This window comes from Malaya genurostris, chromosome 1, assembly GCF_030247185.1.
Source record: "Malaya genurostris strain Urasoe2022 chromosome 1, Malgen_1.1, whole genome shotgun sequence".
Lineage (NCBI taxonomy): Eukaryota > Metazoa > Arthropoda > Insecta > Diptera > Culicidae > Malaya > Malaya genurostris.
Window position 1 is genome coordinate 54,290,970 of NC_080570.1, and position 21,412 is coordinate 54,312,381.

At 37.9% G+C, this 21,412-nt stretch overlaps 1 protein-coding gene across 11 annotated transcripts in view; it reads left to right on the forward strand.

Annotated features, from left to right (window-relative positions):
* Nucleotides 1-21,412, forward strand: part of LOC131439702 (uncharacterized) — a 107,975-nt gene that overhangs the window by 62,185 nt on the left and 24,378 nt on the right. For 8 of the 11 annotated variants that reach the window (XM_058610995.1, XM_058611000.1, XM_058610999.1 and 5 more), the window contains 7 exons: nt 4,709-4,849; nt 7,191-7,437; nt 10,362-10,425; nt 10,694-10,868; nt 10,958-11,073; nt 17,688-18,058; nt 18,106-18,318. In XM_058610995.1, coding sequence (XP_058466978.1) covers nt 4,709-4,849; nt 7,191-7,437; nt 10,362-10,425; nt 10,694-10,868; nt 10,958-11,073; nt 17,688-18,058; nt 18,106-18,318 — 1,327 coding nt within the window. The remainder of the gene's footprint in view (nt 1-4,708; nt 4,850-7,190; nt 7,438-10,361; nt 10,426-10,693; nt 10,869-10,957; nt 11,074-17,687; nt 18,059-18,105; nt 18,319-21,412) is intronic. The other 3 variants (XM_058610998.1, XM_058611001.1, XM_058611005.1) reach the window with 2 other exon arrangements.

The following is a 21,412-nucleotide window of genomic DNA, read 5'->3' on the forward strand; positions in this document are numbered from 1 at the left end:
AATGGGTAAAAACACCGTGCAAGCGAAACAATGGATTGAAAAATGTTACCCGGACTCTTGTCCATCAAAAGCAACGATTTGTCGGTGGTTCGCCGAGTTTAAACGTGGTCGTACCGACACAAATGACGCGGAACGCTCGGGTAGACCTGTGGAAGCCGTTACACCAGAAAATGTGAGTGAAGTGACAAAAATTATAATGAAAGATCGTAAAGTGAAGTTCCGTGAGATTGCTGAGATGACACAGATATCATATGGAAGCGTATTTACTATCCTTCATGAAAAATTGAGCATGAAAAAGGTTTTTTCCACGTGGGTGCCGCGATTGCTTTCGATGGAACAAAAACAGCAACGAGTCGATGATTCAAAAAGCAGTTTATCGAAAAAAAAACGTTGGAACCATTGTATCACCCTAAAAGGTGATTATGTTGATGAATAAAAAAAAATTTTGCAAAAAAAATGTTGTTTCCATTGTTAATCTCGGGACTTATTGATCCATGTGTTAAGTACTTTTATTTGTAGAAAGTATAACTTAAAGTAGTCTTCAAACATCAAGTAAATCATTTCTAAAAGCACGTTTTTTGGAGGAACCTCATCTCAACATATCTAGTATTTTGAAAAATTTTGAACGATTTTTTTTTTCAATCTATTTGAGTTCGAATTATTGCAGATGGCAAAACCTTACCAATATGGGCAAAAATAAATCATTATTCTCGTGTTGTCATGTGGACCCAGCCTCACTTATTCGAATTTGATATTGCTTTTTACGATTACTCCATGAATATCAATCAATCATATCACGGAAATTTACTGAATCATTGATGATCGATTTTTTACCAAATTTTGGCGTGTTTTTGTTTGTTAATCATTCGATTCATGGGAAAAAAGCATAAAATCTAAAAATTAGTACCAAATTACCTTAGTTCAAAGCTCGCCACTTGAGCATCGCAGAAGAGTTGGCTGGATTCTTCAATAATACTTCCCCCATAAAAAAAAAGTGCAGCGTTTTTGCTGTAGCTGCAAAAGCAAAGTTTTGAAATTTTAATCTGAAAGTTATAAATATAAAAAAAATGGTAAATTATGCAACGCATAAAATGTGGCAAATAAACAATCCAATATTTTAAGTTGTTTAATTTTTTTTACTTTATGAAAAAATTCTGATTATTCTGATAATTATGTGGATTGGTTTGATAAAAGATGCTGAATAAACATTTAACTAGTAATATCGAAACTTTTTTGGTAGCATTTGTTCTTAGTTGTTTTGCTTTTTGAGGGAAGATGTTTACCGCTATGAGAATGCCGCCTACCAGAGGGCTGAAAAAATAAAAAAAAGAACGGCAGCGTCTCGATAAATCCAGCCAATTCTTCTGTGATCTTTGAACTAGAGGCGTGCAAAACAGCTCCGAACCGATCAGCTCACCAAAATGAATCGATTCTATGTATCAGCTCATCAACTCTTTTAGTTTGAACTTAAGGTTCATTTTGTGCGCTATTTTTCTTATGAACCGATTTTCTTTCATATGCATGATCGAAATTGAATCATAGATTTCTATGATGCAATGTATGCAATGCGAATTAATTTATCTTTAATTGATGTCGACTACATTGAATCTCTTAAAGAGCCGAGTGTTCCCTTTGTCATAATGCAGTAAACTGGGTAGCAAATGAGTGAGCTGGTGAGCTGCGGTTCTTTTGAAAAGAGCTGTGAGCTGTCAGCTCACTTCAATGATTCGATTCACTGGAACAGCTCAGGAGCGAATTGCCCATCTCTACTTTGAACTTTGCAGTATCAAACTCGAAGAAGTGAAGTTGGGTGCTGCTTTATTTTAATTTGGGAAATTCTTAGGTAGTGTACAAAATGCTTTTTAGCGAGCAAAAATGAACGTCAAATGTTCGAAACATAAATTTCAAAAATGTCCATTTATCATTTCATAATAAATAAAATTCTTCAAAATCTGCAGGTGTATAAATATCTGCAGCGTAAATCAGCAATCTCGGTTGATTTTTCATTAGGGCGTACCAGCAAGTGACAGTTCCTCTTTAATCACTCTCTCTTTCCATTATTGTGATGTGATTAAAAAGATTGTCTTTGACTTCACTACTCTGTTTGAAAGTCGAAAGTTTCGGGCATCATTTTATGCAAAGAGTTGAGTGATAAACGTGGAAACCGCTTGGTAATTAATAGAAGAGAAAGTAAACAAAGAGAAGCTGTCACTTGCTTATACGCCCTAATGAAAAATCAACCGAGAAATATGTAAATTCAGAGATAAATCTGCAAACGTGGCATCACTGGTTTTCACATACTGGGCCTAATTAAATGTGAGTACTGCGGGAAACGGACTATGCAAATAATTTTCTCGCAGGAGTCCAATCAAGTATAAAGTGCGCAAAAAAATTTATTCTATTATTAGCGTTCAAGATTAAAATATTTCATGGGTGGTTAATATTTAATTTACAATTATTAGCTTGCCCACGGAAAAGCGGAACCTGTGAAACACTCGTAAAACGGTGGATGGAAGATGAAACAAAACGTTATATCTAACCGAAATTTTATTCCATGGAATAAGAAAACATATACGATCACCGTATTCGAGAAAAATGTTAGATGATTCGGATCATTCTCATTGAGTTGTTTTCGAATGGGCAGAAGTGTATTTCGCATAAATACAAATGAGTATATGTGGAATAGACATGGTCGGGTATGAAATTTCTTCAACCCGAGCCCGACAACGACTTGCGAACAATTTTTCTTCCATACCGGCTACGGGACTTGTAGCCGATAATAAATTAAACCGATCCGTGCCCGTTTGAAATGAAAAAATCATCACCCGTACTCTACAAATTTTTTTCTGAACCCGAACCTAATGTGGAACATAGTTGCTTAAATATTCGAAGCAAAAATGAATACAATGATTTTGACAGTAGTTGTGTAGTCCTACGTCAACAGTGTCTTGAATAAATTGAAGATAGTATGCCAAAAACACACAGATTATTGTGCATATTAATGTTGAATCAAAGTTCGAACGCATATTTTATTAAACACGCACTTGTAGAAACAATTATTGATCATAGACGGTTTATCAGTTTGTTTGAAAGTTTCATCCGTTAATTATTTTGATATTCTTTTGCAATAGCACTAGATGGTCGTAATTCACTCAACTCGGTGTGTTGAACGTTTCTTTTTGGATTGGTTAACTGTGTAAATTTCAGTCAAGTGACAGTTAACAGTTTTACGTATTGACGTATCCATATATCTAGCACGTTAGCTGCGTAATTTAAGCATACCGATTCACGAAACACTAACACTCGTATAGATGCACAATTCTTTTTCTTTTTAAACAAAACCGTTAGAGTATAGAGCTGATTTCGTAGTTTTAAAAGCTAACTTCCTAAATAAATATTTTCCTTGAATATACTGTTGTTATTGTGTAGTTAGTTTGATTTTACTTAATCGTTCTAACACGGTCCGATTCCATCTCAGATGTCAATTAAAATGAATACGTTATTTTGAAGTGAAACCTCTAATCAAATCCAAACAATTTGAACTGATTGTAAGTAGATGTATCCCAAACAATAGGAACAGATTAAAGTGTAATCACTGTTATACGAATTGTAGGAAATATATATAAAACTGTTGTTCTATATCTCATACTTAGCATATTCTTTCCTCTTAATAATCTTCTTTCATATTTTCTTTTGTTAGCATGAAGTTCTGTGATATTAGTGTATCTATGAATATCTATAAGACATTCTAAGTGACGTGAGTTTAACATTAAATTATTAAAAGCCAGGCTGCAGTTCTTGCTGATTTTTTCGGACATTGCATCAGAAAGTGACAGTATTTCTTTGTATACTTTCACGTTTGTCTATAACTCGGACGTTTTCAAGCAAGTTCTTTAATTCAGTATTCAACAATGAATGGTAATTTTCGGTTTACTTTAAAACAAGGAAAAAATTTCACTTTTTAATGCGGTCTTTTGAAAAAAAAAGTCAACTCGAATTAGCAAGTCTATCGTGAAACAGGGCGCTGTCAAAGTGGAAGTGAGAAGCTGAGCAGAGCCAACTTGCAGCAAATCAAAGCAGTAGAAGCGGCTTGGGTTTGTATCCATTCTGACAGGTATTGCTTTTACTTGCTGAGAGTTCATTTTTCGCCTGTCACATTTTAATGTCAGCTACCAGCTCGACTCAACTCTCGCGTTCACTCTGACTGCGGTATCAAAAAGAAATGAACAGAATAGTATTACAAAAGTCTCATGGAATGACTTATAAAGTTTCGTTTAATCTTTCATGTCGTCATATCTATATTATAAATTGAAAATTGCTAACAACTAAGCATGCCAAGTCACAACTTAAACATTCGGTTCACATATGCTTCAATCATTTTTCTGCTCATCATTTTTCTAATATTCATTCATGTAGTTTTACATTGAAAAATCATACAGACGCTACCAATTAAACTTCTAACAATCACAGTCTAGTTCAATCCAAGTTCAGTTCTAGCTACATTCTCAGTTCGGTTTGTATTCTAATTTGCGTTGATTTTACAGTACCAAAACCACGAACCGAATGAATCCGATCCATTGGGTTCGGATAAATCCTCGGTCCGAACGGATCGAACAAAAAATGTCCAACCAATTGAGAAAAAAAACAACAAAATAATCCCACCCTGCCGCCTACCACGAGAAAAACAATGTATTCATTTTAATTACAGTCTGAAGAGCGTGGAACCCCTTCCCGTCGCAGTAAATCGGAAGGACCGCCAGGTGTCGCTAACGGACGGCTTCCGACCGGAACCGGAATCGCTAACGGAACGCACGAGCCGGTCTCGGTCGAGAGCAAGGCGCAGGAACAGGTAACGTTGGACCGCTTTCCTTGTTCATTGAACAGTCTGCTGCTGTACACTGTGAAACGATGAACCAGACAAACTCCCATACACACAAAACACAACATAACCATGCGCAATCATACACGCTGTCACGATACAAACAAACAAACAAACATTAACACTGTAACAACGGTAGCAACAGTTAGTTCACAAATTCTGGTGCACAATTGTACAGAAAAATAATAAATCGTTCAAGCACTGTATGGATTGCGCATTCCCTGTGGAATGTGGTGTACATTTACACGTTCACCCATCAATCATTCTGGGTTTTGGAAGCTGCTTTCGGTGTTGTAATTTCGGTATTTGTTAGCTCAATGATGAAAAAATAGTCCCACGAGAAGTTATTTCGTATTTTTAGTTTTACTTGAATTTTATTTAAATTTCAATTTGATTTTTTTAATTCTTTTTCGAAAATTTCGCATCTTTAGTTCGAGCACTTCCTAGTAGCCGAGTACTGTAGGATACATGGCAAAACTTGGTGCTCGAATAAGTGTTACTGTTTTCTACAAAGACTTTGCAAATGAAGGATATTGCGGCGGTTTGACCAATAATAATTTTTGCATATAAAATTAAAGAAAGTAAGGTGATTGTCTTGAAATCAATATATTTAGTGCACCCAGCTGCAAATTCCAGACCAGATCTGTAGTTTTTGTAGTTTTATTTGTTCCAAAATTCTCACCATGTGAACAAATAATGAGTAGTCTCCAGTGTACATGTGCTAGTACAGTTGGTTAAAACGTAGAATAAAAATACCAATTTCAGCCCAAGTCCCAGTACCAGTCATAGACCCAGTACAAGGGTTCCGGGATGCATGTCGCAGGCCCAGGTCCTAACTCTCTGGTTTCAGGTTTCTGGTTTCAGGTCTCTGGTCTCAGGTCTCAAGTCTCAGGTCCTAACTCTCAGGTTTCACGTCTCAGGTGTCAGATATCAGGTCTCAGGTCTCAGGTCTCAGGTCTCAGGTCTCAGGTCTCAGGTCTCAGGTCTCAGGTCTCAGGTCTCAGGTCTCAGGTCTCAGGTCTCAGGTCTCCGGTCTCAGGTCTCAGGTCTCAGGTCTCAGGTCTCAGGTCTCAGGTCTCAGCTCTCAGGTCTCAGGTCTCAGGTCTCAGGTCTCAGGTCTCAGGTCTCAGGTCTCAGGTCTCAGGTCTCAGATCTCAGGTCTCAGGTCTCAGGTCTCTGGTCTCTGGTCTCTGGTCTCTGGTCTCTGGTCTCTGGTCTCTGATCTCTGGTCTCTGGTCTCTGGTCTCTGGTCTCTGGTCTCTGGTCTCTGGTCTCTGGTCTCTGGTCTCTGGTCTCTGGTCTCTGGTCTCTAGTCTCTGGTCTCTGGTCTCTGGTCTCTGGTCTCTGGTCTCTGGTCTCTGGTCTCTGGTCTCTGGTCTCTGGTCTCTGGTCTCTGGTCTTTGGTCTCTGGTCTCAGGTCTCAGGTCTCAGGTCTCAAGTCTCAGGTCCTAACTCTCAGGTTTCAGGTCTCAGGTCTCAGGTCTCAGGTTTCATGTCTCAGGTCTCAGGTCTCAGGTTTCAGGTTTCAGGTCTCTGGTCTCAGGTTTCCGGTCTCATGTCCCAGGTCTCAAGAACAGAATTTGGAGAAACGGAAAACGAAAAAGCAAAACATGAAGATAGCGAAACAGTAAAAAGAAATGCAAACGAAAACTAGAAAGATTGAAAAATTGAAAAGAAACAGTTTATGGAAAAAATGAAGTATCAAGGAAAGTAAAGGCGGTGGAAGCTCATAGGACCCAGTTTTTTTTCTTATAAAATCTTAAAAATTTAAATTTTTTAAAGAAATTCAAAAATTGTGATTTTTTACATTAAAAAAAGTGTAACACCGAAGCCTTAAAATGTATTTATTTATTGGTAAAAAATCCAGAGTGAAATCCAAATTGAAATTTCAATTGAAAGTGCTAAAGCATTGAAGAACTGAAGACGAACAAGAAGAAATGAAATTACATACGAAAAATCGAAGAAACGGAAAAGAGTTACTAGTTTACGATTAATGACGTACCGTGGAATTTGAATCGTTAGTGCTTTTGTTTGTTTCGATCTCGACAAAGAAGTTTACTTTAATATTCTGAAAAAAAATTGTTTTTTGTAATTCTCTACCGAAAAATTTGACTAAATTTGAGACCAATAATCAAAAGCCGCAATATCCTTTATCTGCGTTCTCGAAAATTTCCTAAATAACTTTATCAAAAACAATAAATTATTAACATGCCTTTTCATCTAGCGAAACGATACTAACGCCATCTCGATTGTTCTCTTTCTCTCATTTTTTTCTCTCTTCCATCTCTTTTTTTTGCTGCTTTCTTTCCAGGCGGGTGAGTCTAGTGGCCTATTCAGAAAAACTATTAGCAAATTGAGCACAGAGTATCGACTGCAGTTCGTGTGGCCCCACGTGCGCAGAGCGCTCAAGGTGGTCCCGGATGGTGTGGATTCGGTAATCGAGCCACCGCGAAAGTCCCTCTCGATGGGTGCAATCAAGGCGGCCCAGGCGGCCGCCACCGCCGCCAACCAGACAGTGCCCACCGTGCATAAAAAACGAACCACGAACGAGCGAGAAGGTGCGCGAGAGAGACCACTCTTCTTTCCATGCAACCAAAACAAAACAAACAAAAAAAAACCCGCAGGACCCACTCGAATATAGAACATAGATTTCTAAATTTATAGTTCCACCCGCATTAAACCGTAGGATGCGCGAAGCAGAACCTTAACCGTCGAATCGCTAGTTACAATTTTGAGAATGGTGTCCTCGGAAAATTGAACTCATGTTTCGTCATTTAAGCTTGCTTGAAACCTATAACCAAACTTCCACACTAACATAAAGCGTAGTATTCGAATTTTCTTTCGAATTTCATTTCCATTCATTAACTGGCTTCTTCTAACTATACTCGCATAGGTTCTCACTATGTTTTCGTAGCTCATAAACCATCTCACGTATAGTTAAATATTATTGGTATATTTTTTGAGATGCAATCGCAAAGGAATTACGAGAATCACCGATCCGGATCACATGGCGACTGGTTTTCTGCAACGACATTCATGGAATCATAACCTTATTGATATTTTCATCTTGTAAATGTGCCTCCCGGAATCAGTCAGACTCATATTGAAATAACCTTTGGTTGAAATCTGACTGTTCCGTGGTTATATCCACAGCATAGTTAGTTCGTCGGTTAGTTTGTAAAGAAAACTGTTTTTCTCGAATGCTGTTAGTTGCCAGAGAATGAAGACCTCTAAATGCAAAACTAATTATTGTGGTTTTCAGCGTGGTATAGAATGCGACGGAATCTCGCAGAACTGAACAATTTTTTAATGTCAGTATTCGATTCATAAGAAAAAAAAAAGTCCAATTTACAGACTTTTAAAATGGCGTCGGGCATCTTGTATGGTTTTTCTCGTCATACTCGTCATAAAATTTAACACTTGTTGTGGAAGATTTCTAATATGCAAACTTAAAAATTTTACCTGACATCTCTGCCCAGGAGTTCAACAGTTGTTGTAAGTTGCTGTAAACTGAAATGTAGAGGCGCTGCTTGCTTAGAGATGATACATTCAGCAAGAGCTGTTGAATCGGTAAGAAAATTTTTAATTACTCCACCTTCTCAACGATTTCTTATAAAAACGGGCAAATTCGTTTGAAAAATCATAGTAGAAGTTGAAGAAAAAGTTTTTACTCTGAGGTGGTAATCTTAATTCATTATGCGAAATCTACCGTTTATTCAGAATGGAGCATTAAACTTTGTTTGATACCATTTTTCAAATGCCAGGAAATAACAAATAAGGTATCCAAAATAAATAGTACTCGATCGCCATACATTCTAGTACTCGAGAAATCAACATTACACTGGTTTCTGATTAAAAAAATGTTGATCCGAAAAAACCTAACCTTACCCAATTTCACACATTTCTGAAGATTTTCCATGTTTAAACGCAGTTTACACTAATGTCGTTTTCGTTTTTAAATTGCACTACACTGGTGTAGCGAAAGCTGCACTGAAACCGTTCGTTTTTACCAATTGCACTACACCAGTGCTACACTTTTTCTGCACCGATACCACTGGTGTAGCACTCATCAAAAGTTTGGTGTAGCTCTGTGCAATGGAATCGTTTATTGTAGTCAATGGTTACTGTTTATGTTTTTGTCATTTTTGTTCGTTTATTCATGCCTCAGTGTAGCACTGCACCGGTGTAGTACAAATTAAAAACGAAAACGCCATAAAAGAAGTAGTAGTAATCATTTTGAAATCGATTTTCTTCTACTCCGAGTGTACTTTAATTGCTGATAACTATTTGTACTATTGAATAAACGATAAAAATGTTGCAAATCACTACTGCCGATAGGAAAATTTCCGAAAGTATCCTCCTTTTTTTGGTTCCATTTTTCATTGGCAGGTGTCGCTACCGGTAAATCAGCTTTGCGACAATGTGCCAATACTTTTAGCAAGAGCTGTCAAATCGGTAGGATAATTTTTAATTACCTCACCTTTTTAACGATTTCCTATAAAAACTAAAAAAAGTTTTTACTCTGAGGTGGTAATGTTGATCTTAATTTATTGTGCGAAAAATAACGTTTATTTAGAATAGAGTATCATTCTTGTCCATGACTTTTTTTCGCAATGGCAAGATGCCAAATTCAGCCGAAACACGCCCTTTCAATATTGAAATTGTAGGTTAAATGAGTTTTAAATACTTAGAAAAAATGTACATTTACATCTTCTGAGACCGACATATTCTTGCACAAAAAACGACTCATTTTTACTGTTGATCTGACGCATATTTAATGCATTCTGACATATTTTCAAATGATTAAACTTACATGTTAGACGACTGCTTGAAAGGCTGGGTATTTTTTGTCACATATTTGAATCATTATTGTAAAATTCTGTCAATTTACAAATTATTTTAAAGAATTAAGTTATAATTAGATCTGCGACTCCTGTAAATTTGACAATATTTTTGCTGTGTAGCATTTATGAATGTGGGCCTTAACAACTACTTTGCTCTATGCTCTAGAATAATTCCAAACATACCTTCAGAGTTGCGTGTGTTCTCCATTCGCCATGTGATTCGTCGGTCGAGCAGGATATATGCGGTAGTGGAACGTATCGTGCGATCCTTAGGCTTTCGGAAAGCAACAAAAGGAAAAAAACAAACGAACAGTACTAACGAAATCAACTAACAACATGCAAAAGGGGGAAATCTCTGCTCCCCTCTCTGCTCTACGAGGTATCCAGCTATTGCAGCTGCTCGCTGGAACAGTGTTAGCACAGGGCCATGCTCACAAAACTCTGTAAAATGAAAATTGCTCTCTATTATTCTGACATTTCTGTTACATACATGCTCTGTACATGATTTAACGACTTTAGATTTGACATTTTTCAGCAGATCTTTTTGTTTCATCGTTTTTTCTTTCTTTAAATGTGTACAATTTTTACGTCTCGTTCGCCTTTGATGTACGCCATTTTTTTCCGCACCGATCTTACAGCCAACGCTCACGAACTGGAACCGCTGGTGAACGACGTCGAGGCCGATAAGCCGCAGCACGAAAAGTAATTATGCCCTTTTTGCAGAGGAAACCGTGAGTGCTGTGAAAATATCACGCGGAAACTTTCAGTGAGATGTTCCTTTATTTTGCTCTTTTTTTCTACATACTATTTATCGTAAGATGTTTTCACAGTGCAGACAGTTACCTCATTATCCAACCGTTTTCTTTAAAATGTTTTGCTCTGTTTGTTCCTGGTTGCAGACTGCCAGGGGAATGATGTATTCATTTACTTTAATGCGTCGCTTTCGTTTGACCTGATTTGTGCTTTTCAGACGCGACATGGCCACCGTCGTGGAGCATAAGTTGAAAGCTTACAAGACGGAAAAGGAACGGTACGGTTTCGAACCGGAACTGGACGGTGGCATCGGTGTACGGGGCGATGCGGCACAGGACAGCGCCTGGTACAAGGAAGTGCTGGAGCTGAGAAAAAAAGCAGGAGAGTACAGGGTGGGTATTTCCTGTTTCATTCAACCGGTTCGGTGTAATTATTTACCCCGTTCAATCGTTTTCCGCTGCTGTCACGTTGCCCACGACAGAACCGTGGATGGGGCGTGGAAATGAACCCGGAGTTGTTTACCAAGCAGCAGGAGCTGTGGGACCAGGTGTCCAGAAGAAGCTCCCTGAGTGCCCTTTCGCTTGCCTCCAGCGTGAGGTAAGTGTTTTACCTGTTTATTCACACTTCATTTCGCTGTGATGTCGCTCTAATGGGTTCAGAGGATCGTTACTGCTGCACTAGTAGACGTTCAGACTTGTGCCAGAGGTTGATTGTGGTTATACTAAATCGATGAACGGATTGATACCGAGCAATATGTGAATTGTTATTGAAATAAAGATCATAAATCATAAATCGAGTACCAGAATTGTGAAACTGTAGCCAAATTTCAGAACTTGATTCTAAGCCGGGTTTGTTTTTACTCGAATCCTGGATCTGAGATCAGGTGACTTAATCCCTCATATAATGTAATTTATGAAGACCTAATTTGCCAAACGACGGAAAATTTCATTTGTAATAATAGATTAGCATGAATTCTACTGTGCTTCTGTGGCTCAGTCGATTAACAGACGTACTTTGTGATCCAAAGATTCTCGGTTCAAGCCGCGCGGCGGTCGCAATCAGTTTTCATTTTTTTCATTTCATTGAATTTCATGTTATGGAATTTAAGACACAATATTGAATGATCTTCCACGTCAATTTGCGTGAGCTGTGACGCTCCAATTATGTGCATCTAATAAGATGTAAAATCACAAGGTTTTTTCTAAGTGTGTAGAATTCAGATTCACAATTCTCAGCCTGAAGTTCGGGAACAGAAATCAGTCCAGGTTCGGACTTCTAGATCAGAATGCAAGTCTAACATTTGGTTCAAAAAATCAGTTCTACAATTTCATGAAGTGGAATTAGATTCGGAAGATTTTTAAGCTAAATTCCGGATTTCGATTGTAGAACAGAATTTCTGAGCTGAATTCTGGATCCGAATCTGAAAAACGGAATCCTGGACCGGAGTTCCGTAAATAAAATTCAGCTGCGAATCAGAATCCAGGTCCTGAGTTCAGTGCTAGAATTCTGGTTCAGAGTTCAGTGTCGAACCAGAATTCATAATTCCTGGTTTCGAATTCAGTTCCAATACACAGGTTCAGGGATTAGTTTAACAATTTGGAATTCAGTTTTGGAATACAGTTGCCAAGTTCAAGAATTCAATTCCCGAATCTAGCATCAACATTGATTTCAGTTCTAGGATTGGGCTCAAAAGTTCGGTTCTACAATTCCAGGTCCCGAAAAGAGACTCTTCGATATCAAAAAAACTGACATTACCCACCCGTCTTTTAATGCGAATTTTCGAAGCTATGCGATTTTTTATGCCGATTTCCTAGCGGCCCTACAACCCGATATCAGCGAAGAGAAAAATACAATAATTTTGGCATCGCACTGGCATTTGTGTTGGGGTGCGACAACTACCAGACAACTACCAATCGTAGTTTCGGACTAGCTCATGATTGGTTGAAAATGACATAAGGAAGCACAAGCTGTTGAAATTAAAATTACTACAGCGTGGTAGGAAAAGTGTTGTCAGTATCGTCGGTAATATTGTAGTTTGATAATGAATGTTTTACTTTTCTGATATATCATCTTTTTCAATTTATTGATTTCAATGGACTTAAGTTCAATCTGATTTTAATTTCTGTCAATGTGAATTTTTGATTTTTTTTAATCTGAATCAAATGTTATAGAGGGAGAAGATTTCCAGAATTAAAAACTGTCTCTATGATAAACAATGATCCAATTGTAAAAAAGCAAATTGGAACCGCTTTTGACAGTTCAATTGGAATCATAACGATGTCTTCGCTGATCTCTGGTTGTAGGATCACTACGATTTCCAAGTTCGTAACATTTTCACGCGCAATGTCGCAGTTACCCGCATACGCATAGCTGCCAGATGGCTGACTAAACGCTGCCAGCTGGAAAAATATGGCTGGCAGACATTCTGGTGACCGACTGCCTCACCGCTGCCAAATATACAACTCAAACGATACAACCGTATCCACCAGGATTTTTCCACATTGAAATCTTTGACATTTTCAGCGAAGGTGAGAAGATGAAAACGCTCGGCTAACTTAGATACAGGCGACTTTGTTTTGTCAAATTGGATTTGACAACCGTCACTGAATCAATTTTGGTAGCCGTCTGGTGGCCATGGCTGCCCAGGTAGCCAAAACACTATGCGGGTATTTCTAAGCGACTTATATTTATCTTTTATATGCGGTTTTCTCAGGTAAAGTGGTTTTCTAAGCAAATTATAGAATTTTTGTATGCAATGGGTATACCCCGCATAGAAAAAAGATTGTAGTGTACTTTTCTAGTATTTGAATAATCATATTTTTATCAGTAACTAGAAGATGATCAAATGTCAATTTTTGAAATACGTCCTTTTTAAAAATCAGTCTTGTGTCGAATTGGTCTACACATATGAGCAAAATTTTTGTTGGTCATACTGAAAACTTGAACAAAGACTCATCCAGATCGGAGTATTTGAAATCTGATGACTTGCTACCAATTTCAAATCATTGGCAACATTTTTTTCGAGCATGTCGCCCTCAGGTGAGTCCGCATCGAATCTCATACATAGAAGTAGGGGAGAGAAATGTCAAATTCGTGCGCGCCAAAATAGCAGGACAATTGACATGATATGTTGAATGTGCGATGGCGTTGCTGAACTGAAGATTGATGTCGCTCCGAGCTGACAGGGTCTGATTTTATCTAATATATTATATATCAATATTGATCACTGAAGGGGATCCAAAACTAATCGAAAAAGCAGTCACAGTTACACCATCTCGTGACGGAAAAGGTTACTAATCGGTCAAAACGCTGTGCAGAATTGGAATTGAACTAATCGTCTTTACATATAGTTGAAGAATTGTGTTCAACTTAGCTGAAATAAAAACGACCAGAGATGCCAGATATCTATCATGTATTAAAAATCTTATCCCAAAAGATTATGAGTATAGAATGAGAGATTTAATGAGCATTCATTCTGCGTGGTTCACAGCTGCGTTTACTAGAATCTACATCGACGAAAATTTAAATATATTTATTCAATAACAATTGAATTTCATTTCCATATACTTATTTGGGTTGAAAATGTTAACTCCGTAAGTAAACAGCTCAAGCTAGGCCATACAACTCTCAGTCTAGCAATGAAGTTTCATGATGCAAAGACTTCCTTGAATATCAGTGTAATCAGTTTCAAATTATACTATAAATGTGTTTTAGTTTTGATGATTTGTTACTTGTTCATTGATTTATAAACATTTATTTTGCCACTACGATCAAATACTAAAAGATAGCTCTGAAAGAAAATTTATTTTTTTCTTTACGACTTTTTGTGAAATCCGTATTTTATTCAGGAGATCTGTATAAAATCTTTATTCTGTATTGAGTTTGTATGCACATGCAAAAGTCAATGGTTTGGTGGTTCAATGCATACGGCGCTGGTCTTACAAGTCAGTTGTCATATGTTCGAGCCCCGACCTGGAAAGATTCATAGTGTCAGTGGGATCGTAGTACTAGCCATGCAATGATTCTGTACGCTAAGTATCGACAGAAAGGTCAAATTCCACAAAAGGAATGTAATGCCAAAACTTTGCTTATACATGGAAAAATCTACAATACAGATAAATCTGTATAAATGTCTTTCACAGAATCCGGGGTTGCCAAAGGATACAAAATTTATCAAATAATTCCGTAGACATTTCATTTCTGCTCAAAAACGTCAAAAGCGTATAAAAAACAACCGAACAGTTTGATACAATCAATGCTAACTAACAAACGAACCGATAAATTCAATATTTTAGTATTGATATTTCAAAGAATACTAAATGAAAACGTCGATGAATTGTTCACCTTTTATCTAAAGCAGCTTGATTGTCTGTTCCATATGAAATATGTTAAAATCACCAAGGGATGCGGTCCAGAGCCAATATCACACAGACCTATCGGTAGTGTTGGTGATTGCCGAAAATTTGACAGAAGCTGCTATATTGCTATCTATATTGTACACAACATTTTCAATCCGGTAGAAGATGCTGCAAGAACTCGAGTCTCTCAATGCATGAACCGCGAGAGAATTTTTCTACATTCCTTCGCTCCACTTCATACTCTGAGTATTTCACGGCCCTTAAAAAAAATTACAGTCTGATAATGATCGTTGCTGTGTGAAATTTCCCAAGAGAGAATCGCAAGTTGACAATTATCGCAGAAAATCGAGTCGATGATTCAACTTGATGATTCTCATACTAGGTTGCAATATTTCAAAACCCTTGTGTGGAGCATTCACATACATTTTCATAGACACAACTTATGCAAAGGTTATATGCACATAGTTAGAATAAGCGGCAATAGTAAATTGATTCTATCGCAATTATCAACTGCCTGTACAGAATCGGATCGCGAAACGAGAATAAGCGACCGTTTGTTGTTTCAGAGAAGATCCCCACAGCAGCGTGCTAACCTTTGATTCTCAGAAATGTCATCGAGAGAAATTCGCTCTCGCACTGGTGTCGATTCTATGTTAAATGAGCCATGCTGGGGTTTTGTTGTTGCGATGATTTCCAACTCTCTTTGATGGCACTGATTCAATCGTTGAAGAGTTGCCAGCGAACGTTCTTTGATACGATAAAAGCGGCCCCCTGTCACGACGCCATCTTGATGAGATCAAAATCGGGACTTCAAAATCAGCTGATTGCAACGTAAACAAACAAACAGTAATACTTTTGTTCTACGCGTTTACCTTGTTTAGTGCACGAAAATTAGTAAATTTTGGGTCGACTCTCTCACAATAACTGGTCGGTTTACCTAAAATACAGCAGACAGTGTTTTGGGACATCAAGTGGAGATAATTTTCACAATTTAAGAGTCGCGATGAATATCAAAACATTGCAATGTTTGGGGCTCGAAACGCGAGGGGCTCGACGTAATCGGTATACTTTCAAATGGCTGGTGCTCACATACCGGTGTCAGATGGGTGGATAAAAGCCATCCATGCCTATCGGCGAACAAAGACGTCAAATGAGGTAAACGAAATTCCAACACCAACGAAAAACAGAAAAAGACGCAAACATCCAACCCGAAGAAATTAATAAAAAAAATCCAATACCAACTAAATAAGTTAAAACCGGGGCTACATAAACGATAATAATATTGAAATTTTTAAAATGATTACAATAAGTAATTTTAATAAAACTTATCTACTTGGCTAAGTCACAAAATTTCGGTGTGTCAAATTGTTTTCGCCGAAAATCCGAGTTTTCCAAACGTGTTTGCGGAATTCGGTAATTTTTAATCGAATTCCCAACTGCTGGCCGTTTGTAAATCAGTTCGGTAATTGAATCGACTACTGAACGTTCGTAATGAAGATTTTGTTGAATTGTCAAAAAATTATCGAACAGTTTTGCAAAATCAATGATATCTTGTAATGCATGGTTCGAAATTTTTTTAAAATAATATCAAATATTGTTAGTTAAAACTGACAATTTAAAAAGTTTTTCGGATCTTATGAAGTAAAATAACTCGAACGAACTCGGATATGTTGGCTCATTTCAATTTTTTCAGTTCACTTCTCAGAGTGAAGAATTTTAGGACTGTTCGTGAATACGATTTCATTGCTATTGGGTTTTCTGAGAATGTTATTTAACACGCAATAAATTAATTCTTCAATTTGATGAGTTGAATTTCATGCTTTTGATATTTACTAAATACTTTATGTTTGATAGTTTTCATTACTTGTATTTTGCGAAGCTCGGTAATTGAAAGTCAACTTCACTATTCCGATGACATGAGCTTTTTTTACCGAACTCAGTGACTATTCAGATTTATCGCATCAATTGTATATTTTTAGAGAATTATGCGAAAATTGCGAGTAGAGTGTAATTTTTGTGAAATGGAATTTTTCTACAGAAAAGTCGGTTACTTCTGATGTTAATCGTATGTTTTAGTTAAGAAATATCGAATAGCTAAATCAAATTTTTGTGTGCAACCCAATAAAATCTTGTTTATAAATCAGTCGTATTAATTCACATAAATATCTTTTGACATGGGACAGGGCATAACGCTATTAATAAGATCTATGTCTATCTGGGTTCCATTCTTAGCCCCTACCGTAGGGTCAGAAAGCTCACCTGATTTGAGAGGCAGAAGACCATAAAGTTAAAACCGTTTCAATCGAATTTAAAAAAAAGTCTAGCTGTTTGTGACTTTCCTAAGCACCGGTGGAAGATAATTTTTTTTTCATTGAGGGAATGTTTATTTCCTTACAATATTAGTGCACAGGCTTATGACGACAACCGGAATGTTTTTTTTTGTAGATGTCTGTGGATTTAAAGAATCTTGTGTCGTTTTTGCTTGAGAAACCTGAAAAGGACCCTGGGCAGTTTCTTCAGAAAACATTTTCCAAGGAACTAAGTTGGGTTCGGGAATGAGACCCGAATGTCAGATTAATGACGTTGAAACTAGGTTCTAAACTGAATTTAAACGATCTAATTGGCAGCAGTTAGGGAGGAAAATTTGGTTAAGTTTGGTTTCGAACGACAACGACATTAATGAGGGGATATAGGAAGTGATTTGAAGAAAGGCTAGTTTATCTGAATTTTCATGTTTTTAAGCGGTGTGTTTCGACAGTAGTCCTTTGCAAACTAATTTAATGATCATGGAAGCAAAATGTATAATTACACTAGTTTCGTCAATGATAAATCTAAATTTATGAATCTTCACAGACCAATCACCAAGGAGGAAAAGGAGAAGGAAAACAACAAGAAAAGTTCTCCAACGAAACCGCATGCCCGTGGCCGAATTCCCGGCAGTGCCCGTCCGGTCGAAATCAACCGAACCCTGCCGGATGGATTGGCGTTCGCCCGTAGCCGTAAGGACAACATCCGGCACCATTTGGAGCGTACCACGGGACCGGATATGGAAGAAGGTGCCCTGTTACCGTCGCCCACTCGGGAGAAACTAATGCCAGCCATGCCACGATCGAAGGGAGATAGCCCTCAGCGGGGAAGTCCACAGAAAACGGCACTGTCGCGGCATGGCAGTCCGCAGAAGGGAAGTCCGCAGAAAAGCAGTCCCAAGAAGATGTCCAGCAAAGGTTAGTTGGTCGCAGTGGTAGAACGAGTCATCTCATGTATGTGAAAGATCTTTCCGTTTTAGGACGGTCCCAGTCGGTAGGACCCACCGTTGCAACTGACCAGAGCGTCGGCAGTGTCGGAGGAGGTTCCCCGAAGAGACAAATTCGTTCCGGTAGCACTGCCACTGCCTCTACAGCTGCTTCGGCTGCCAAAGCGCACAGTAAGAAGACGCCTACCACTGCTACGACACCGTCTCAACCAGAACGCAGACCAAGACCAAGTAAGTGTGGTTTCGCTTTGTTTTTTTTTTCTAGATGTAGGCGTTGTCTAAACATTTCGTTTTTCTGTTTTTCTAGTAGTTGGTATCTTAATTTCCATTCATTTTTGTTTTCGTTCCCTACTTTAATACACTGTCGGTTACCTTTATGGACAATTTCTCGCATCCTTTGGTACACGAAAACAGGGGAACACTCAGTGAAAAGACATAACGAAAGCGCACACGATAGCACACAGAACTAAACCACGCATACGAAACCCCTTTCACATGTCCTTAAACTTAAAAGCATGAGTAAAAGCCAATGTAAAGCATGAACAAGTAGTACAAACATCTCTTCAATGTTTTGTACTAGCCCTCCCTCAACAGTACCCGTTTTCATTTCCGGTGGCAAATACACGTTAGAGAGATCCAACCATCACGGGTTGGCAAGGACTCAACAGCAGCTACAGAGAGCTGACTTGAAAAAGCCCAGCCAACAGTTGAGGAACTTGAAACACGGCCGTCATGAGTGAAAAGATGGATGGAGGATAAAAAAATCATAGACCGAATGATGATTGGCAACCGTGGTAGCTTCGGCTCACCAACCATCCAAGCAACCAGCGAGAGAAAAAAATAAACGTTTTGTTTCGAGCAGCTTTCACTTTAATTCATCTTTCTCTCCATGATGTCGCCACCGCTCATTGCCCTGAAACGCCACCCATAAGATTCATATCTGTAATGTCTACCCACATAGCATAGTCGTGACAACTTAGTGCAGTGTTGTTTCTATAACTCTCGTTCTTTTTTTCCCGTGTACCGTTGTTTCACTCTCTTTTAATCACTTTCTACCTACGTTTTTATAGTGCATAGACATAGTACGGAAAGAGGATAAGCATAGCTAAACCGTCTAGTTATAGATAGAAGCATTCTTATTTTACACCCTTTTCCGTCCATCTGTCTGTTAAGTGTTTAGTTGGAAGCTAGAGACTTTCGTATTATCCATTTTTCACACTTTTAGACAGTTGACTTTGAAATTGCTAGGGTAAGATTGTCTGTGACGTCTTTTTCGAGGTTTTGAAGGAAAAAAAGAGTACATTTGAGGTTTTTTTTATTGTTGGGAACAGCTGAACTGAATAATACACCCATTGCTACTCGGTTGCACGAAATGAGGATTTACCCAAACTACGTTAGTGTCCTATTATATCGATTGGAACGACATCTCATGAAAGTACCACTGACTGTAAGTGACAGCACCTGATCAATTCTGTGGAAAAAAACTAACTCTATTTACAAATTTCATAAATGCAGAAGCTCATGAAATAAGCATACAAATTTTTTTAATGAAGTATTGATGAAAAATTTTGAACATGTATTGAAACTCTTCAATTTGTTTTATGAATCCTCCGCTTTTTTCAAAATACAGTTTCTATTTGTTTACTTTACTTTGGGAATTTCATTTTCATTGGTTTTCTAGTACTGACCGAAAGTCAAAGGCTTGAGCTATCATTTCATAAGGCGCGTAGAGACGTAGATGTTGATGAGCCTTAGTAATTAATGGAAAGGCAAGTAAACAAAGAAAAACTGTCACTAACCTATAGGTCATTTTGAAACATTCAACGAAACTTGTGTTTCACATTCAGAATAGTTTTAGTGCAACAAGATTTTTCTTGGAATGGAATAGCTACATAGCATTTGAACTGTCACTACTTGACGAACACATGAAATTCATGAACATATACATTCAACTCATAACATGAGCGTAAAAACTGTTCATATTTAGTGGAAAACGTGCCACACTTAACTGAAATGCATATTAAAACAATAAGATATATTGTTACCTCTAGATTCTATATGCGTATTTCATTTGAACGTCACATTGTTTTTCACATAGATTGCAATTGAAACACAGTTGACCGAATCAAGTGTTTTGCACAACATTTGTGCAGTACTCATTTGCACCAGAAAATGATTGATGTTTCAATAGCAAAACACATTACATACAAAGGAAAAACACATCGACGCTAAGTGAAATATATTCTAATCTTGTAACTTAGTGAACTTGCACATGAAATCTTAAAGCAATTCGCTTTGGTTATGTATTGAAATGAAAAAGCATATTAAATTGAGTGCTGATTACATATGAATCGATCGTGCAAATTTTTATCAGTATACGTGTTCGAGTCCCACCTTAGGGGTAATCAGCCTTATGTACGATTCAGACGATCCGGCTTCCATCATCACCGTCACCGGAACGTCAGCTTCTGTCAAAATTACACGCTCACGTCCGTCAAGACGCTCCGTGACGGTGACGTTACGTGTGAATGGCTCCATAAGAATGCGTGTAATTAATCTTGACGGTGACGGTGACGGAGGTTGACTGTGACGGAAAAAGCCAGATCGTCTGAATCGTACATTATTCTTATTACGCATTTACCGTATGCGATACGTTCGAAAGTATGTAAAATTTGTATTACTGCTTACTTTCGTATCGATCGCACTTTCAAACATCGTACATACATAAGAACAACGCCAATCTAACTTTAAGCCATCAATTCTGGTTCAGACTTAAGTTGTAATGGAAAATGTTTGAACTCATTCGTTATTTAGCTGATTTTTCCGCGGATTTCGTATCATCAGTCTTTTTTCACGTCTGTATCGACCATTCGACAACCGCATACTTTCGAAGCCATTCTTGTTCAGGGATGGTGTCAGATTTTTTTTTTCAAAAATCTGTGTACAAACCAAAAACCTGTTCACATTTCCCATACCATAATAGCTGATGGTCTCACTATTTCCAACCGCTCTGTACTTTTTGGTGCTAAACTATGACCGATTTAAAAAATCTATGAAAATATGTGATCGATTTTAGAAACTGTGAAAATCTGTGATCGTTTTCAGAAATATGTGCAATTTTTAAAATCTGTGCAAAAAGTAGAAAATTCGCGAAACACAGATTAATCTGTGAACCTGGCATCCCTGTTCTTGTTTTCACTCCCCACTTAAAAAAACGTTCAACGGTGGTCCTTTATTGGTCCAATACGTTGGATCATTGGTCCAAAGAAAGTCCAATCAATCGTTCAACGGGAGGCCAACACGGGACCTTCGTTTGCCGATTTTG